The 3,674-nt window shown below is 40.1% G+C and overlaps 1 protein-coding gene across 1 annotated transcript; it reads left to right on the plus strand.

Moving 5' to 3' along the window:
• Window positions 1–1,407: 1,407 nt before the first annotated feature.
• LOC135050201 (paraneoplastic antigen Ma1 homolog) lies at window positions 1,408–2,799 on the plus strand. Its single transcript, XM_063956451.1, has one exon. The coding sequence runs from the start codon at window positions 1,408–1,410 to the stop codon at window positions 2,797–2,799; it is 1,392 nt and encodes a 463-aa protein (XP_063812521.1).
• Window positions 2,800–3,674: the final 875 nt, after the last annotated feature.

Below are 3,674 nucleotides of genomic sequence, written 5' to 3' on the forward strand. Positions count from 1 at the left end.
ACTAATATATCTGAACCAAGAGATAAATGCATTGCTTACTACATTTGCAGTTTTAAAGCTACGAAGATAGTGTTAGTAACCTCATAAATTGCATAAAGTTACAGAAAGGGAAATTAGCAGTAAGAAAAAGAACAGCCAGGACTTATGCAGTTACAAGGCATCCGCTTACAGTGTGGCAAATAATTGAAACATCACAGTAGCAGCCATCGAGATGGATACATTTACTAAATGCTAGTTGTTAGACTACATAGTATTACAGGGAGAGGAAATACAATTGTAGCAGAGTGCCGGATATTTCATGCTGGTTGTTTCATAGACATTACCTGCTATCTTTAATGAGGAGACTCTAGCATAATTAAGGAGGAGGACATTATGCTACTTATACCACTCATCCTATGACTAAGTTTCAGTGTGGTTTGGGATGTTATACAAGGTATTCAATAGTGTACACTAATTTAAGGGCCCAGACATTGCGCTTTGTTTTGAGTACCCGGGTCACTCTTGCACTAATATTATGGTCAATTTTTTTTGTATATTGCATGCAAAACAACTTGTATAGGCTCTAGAGCAGGGGTGGCCAACCAGTCAGAGACAAAGAGCCAAGAAATCTTGTTAGGTACATGAAAGAGCCGACTTCGAGCCGAAGGCGCACTTGCAAAAATGGGGTGTGACCTTGTGCCTGCTAGGCCATGCCCCTGGTATAAAGTACATTGAAAAAGCCACTTCTACATCAAATAATTGAAAAAGCCAGATTCATATAATACACTTCAGTTCCCCCATGTGTCACTCCAGCCAGCACCCGCCTGTGTCACTCCAGCCAGCACCCGCCTGTGTCACTCCAGCCAGCTCCCCCATGTGTATTTGGCTCCCTCAGTTCTCAGTCTACGTAGTGCTGCTGCATGTATGGCTGGAGTGCAGCGGTTTACAGATCTCTTGTGGTCACGTGACTTTGAGTGTTGGGAGCCACATTTGAATGAAGAAAGAGCCGCATGTGGCTCAAGAGCCACGCGTTGGCCACCACTGCTCTAGAGGGAGGAATATTGGGGCAGGATTGAAATGTAATTTTACTTCACTATGTTGGTAATAAATGCATGTACTTATACTTACCATGTATGTTGACTTGATGTGAAATTTCATCCGGAGATCCTGAAATGAGAACAGAAGAACAGGTATAACATTATACTGAAATGAATGTATACATATATATACTCAGGATACAGATAAATTTGTAGGTACTATTCATTATATAGAAAGGCTTACCCAGGCAAGCCCAAATAAAATAGCTTGGGTGGAGGCACCGATATTGAATAACCATTCCCTATCAAAGTAAACAAGAACCTCATATAAAAGTGTTAAGGGAGGGTTACATTTGGAGGCAAGTCTGCTGAGATTACGAGTTTAATAAGGATGGAGAATTTAACAGTAGAGGATATATACACTTGGTGTTTGCAAAAGGAGAAAAATCCTAAAAAGTGTTTAGCAATAGGAGGAAATTTCTCTGAATTTTCAGATGAAGAAGTCGTTAGAACAATTATAGACAAATTATATGGGGTTAAAAGACCTAAGATTGTGGATAAATGGAGAGAAGAAATAGCTATATTAATAGAAGCTGAAAGGGAGTTAGACCCATGTATGATACCAATGATGATAATGGCAAATGAGGAAATTGGGAGGCGGTGGTATATTATCTGGCCTAAGAGAAAAGATGAGGAAGTTAGTAATGCACACATATCCGCTTCTAGGGATACCCCTGAAAGGGAAAATGCACATAGTAATACACAAGGGAATGGTGCAAATGTAGATGGGTCACAGTTTGAGACAATGGTAGATAGAGTGGTTACCCAGTTAGAACGCTGGCACTATGAAGGGAGCTATAGGAGATTACGAATATTTTCGGGAATAGTGCCTGTACCACTAGGTGAAGAAACGTTTGAGTCCTGGAAGGAAGCTGCTGTTCAGCAAGCTGAGGGATGGCAATGCCCTGATAAAATAAAAAGGCAAAGAGTGGTTGAAAGCCTAAGAGGGCCTGCCATGGGAATAATACAGGCAGCTAGAAGAAGTAATCCACAAGCTACTCTTGAGACGTATTTTGAGGCTCTAGATTATGCCTATGGCACATTAGAAGATGTAGGGGATTTAACATCTAGGTTGCATCATACGTTCCAGGAACCTGGAGAAAAGTTAAGTGCTTACTTAATAAGATTGGACACACTTTTGTACAAGATAGTCGAAAAAGGTGGAATCACCCGGGAGGAAGTAGATAGAAGCAGAATGAAACAGTTACTGAGGGGAGCACTGACCACTGATTCTGTGGCCCAGAAAATTAGATGTTCTGGAACAAGGGAAACTATTCCTACTTTTAATGAATTGTTAAAAGAAATAAAGCAAGAAGAAGTATTAATTGAAATGAGAGAAAAAACTATAAAAAAGGTTAAAGTCGTTCAACCCTCTATAGAAGTAAATCCTTTTGAAGATAAGATAGTTAAAATGATAGAGGAGCAAAATAAGAAGATAGAGCAATTTATAGCCTCTCAAAGTAGCAGAAACTCTGGAAACCTTTCTCAAAGGAATAATAACAATTCATCTGATCGAGGCATGGGAAGAGGCAACTCTTACAATAATAGAGGAAGAGGATGTTTTAGATGTGGTAGAATGGGACACAGAGCCTTTGAATGTAGTGTTAATACTGACGGATCATCTTCAAGAACTCCTGTAACAAATTATAACGCACATAGAGGAAATACTACGGGACAGGGAAACGAACAGGGGAGGGCTGTGAACCCCTCACAGTCCCCCTAGAAGTCAGCTACTGTGCCATGGGGAATTCCTGGTGGAATGGGAAAGTGCCAGAGGGTTTATTGGGACCTACTCCCATAGTTCCTGCATCTATTAATGGGAATAATTGTAAGGTACTTTTGGATAGTGGATCCCAGGTATCTATAATTTTTGAAACATGGTATAATGATCATATATCAGATGTACCCATACAACCACTCAGTGGGTTAGTCATCTGGGGGTTAAGTGTAGAAAGATATCCGTACTTGGGTTATGTACACGTAACCCTTGAATTTGATAGTAAAACCCCTGAAGAGCCTTTAGAAGTACCTTTTATTGCTCTTATATGTCCTGAAATTCAGGGAGAAAGAAATGGACCCCCTGTGATTGTGGGGACTAACACTCAGTTATACCATGTACTATCTAATTGGTGCCAGAATGAAGATGGACGAATTATGGATGTAGGACATACTTTGCTAGTGCAACCAGAAATAAATCCTAGTGAAAGTGAGAACGAATTTGATGTTTGTTTTCAGGAAAGTGATATGTTAGAAGGAGACAAGATCTCTTTAATTAAAGAATTAGAAAACAGGAAACAAGCGTACTCAACAGGAGAATGGGACTTAGGAGAAGCAAGAGGAGTAAAGCATGGCATAAAGTTAAATGATACAAGTCCTTTTAGAGAGCGTTCCCGTAGGATAGCACCTGCAGATTTTGAAGACGTTCAGTTACATCTGAAGGGATTACTGGAGAACCAAATCATAATAGAGTCCCGTAGCCCATATGCCTCTCCTATTGTAATAGCAAGAAAAAAAAATGGAAAGATCCGTATGTGTGTAGATTATAGGACACTGAATTCTCAAACCGTACCAGACCAGTACACAGTTCCTAGGATTGAC

This window comes from Pseudophryne corroboree, chromosome 1 (assembly GCF_028390025.1).
Source record: "Pseudophryne corroboree isolate aPseCor3 chromosome 1, aPseCor3.hap2, whole genome shotgun sequence".
In the NCBI taxonomy this organism is placed as follows: domain Eukaryota; kingdom Metazoa; phylum Chordata; class Amphibia; order Anura; family Myobatrachidae; genus Pseudophryne; species Pseudophryne corroboree.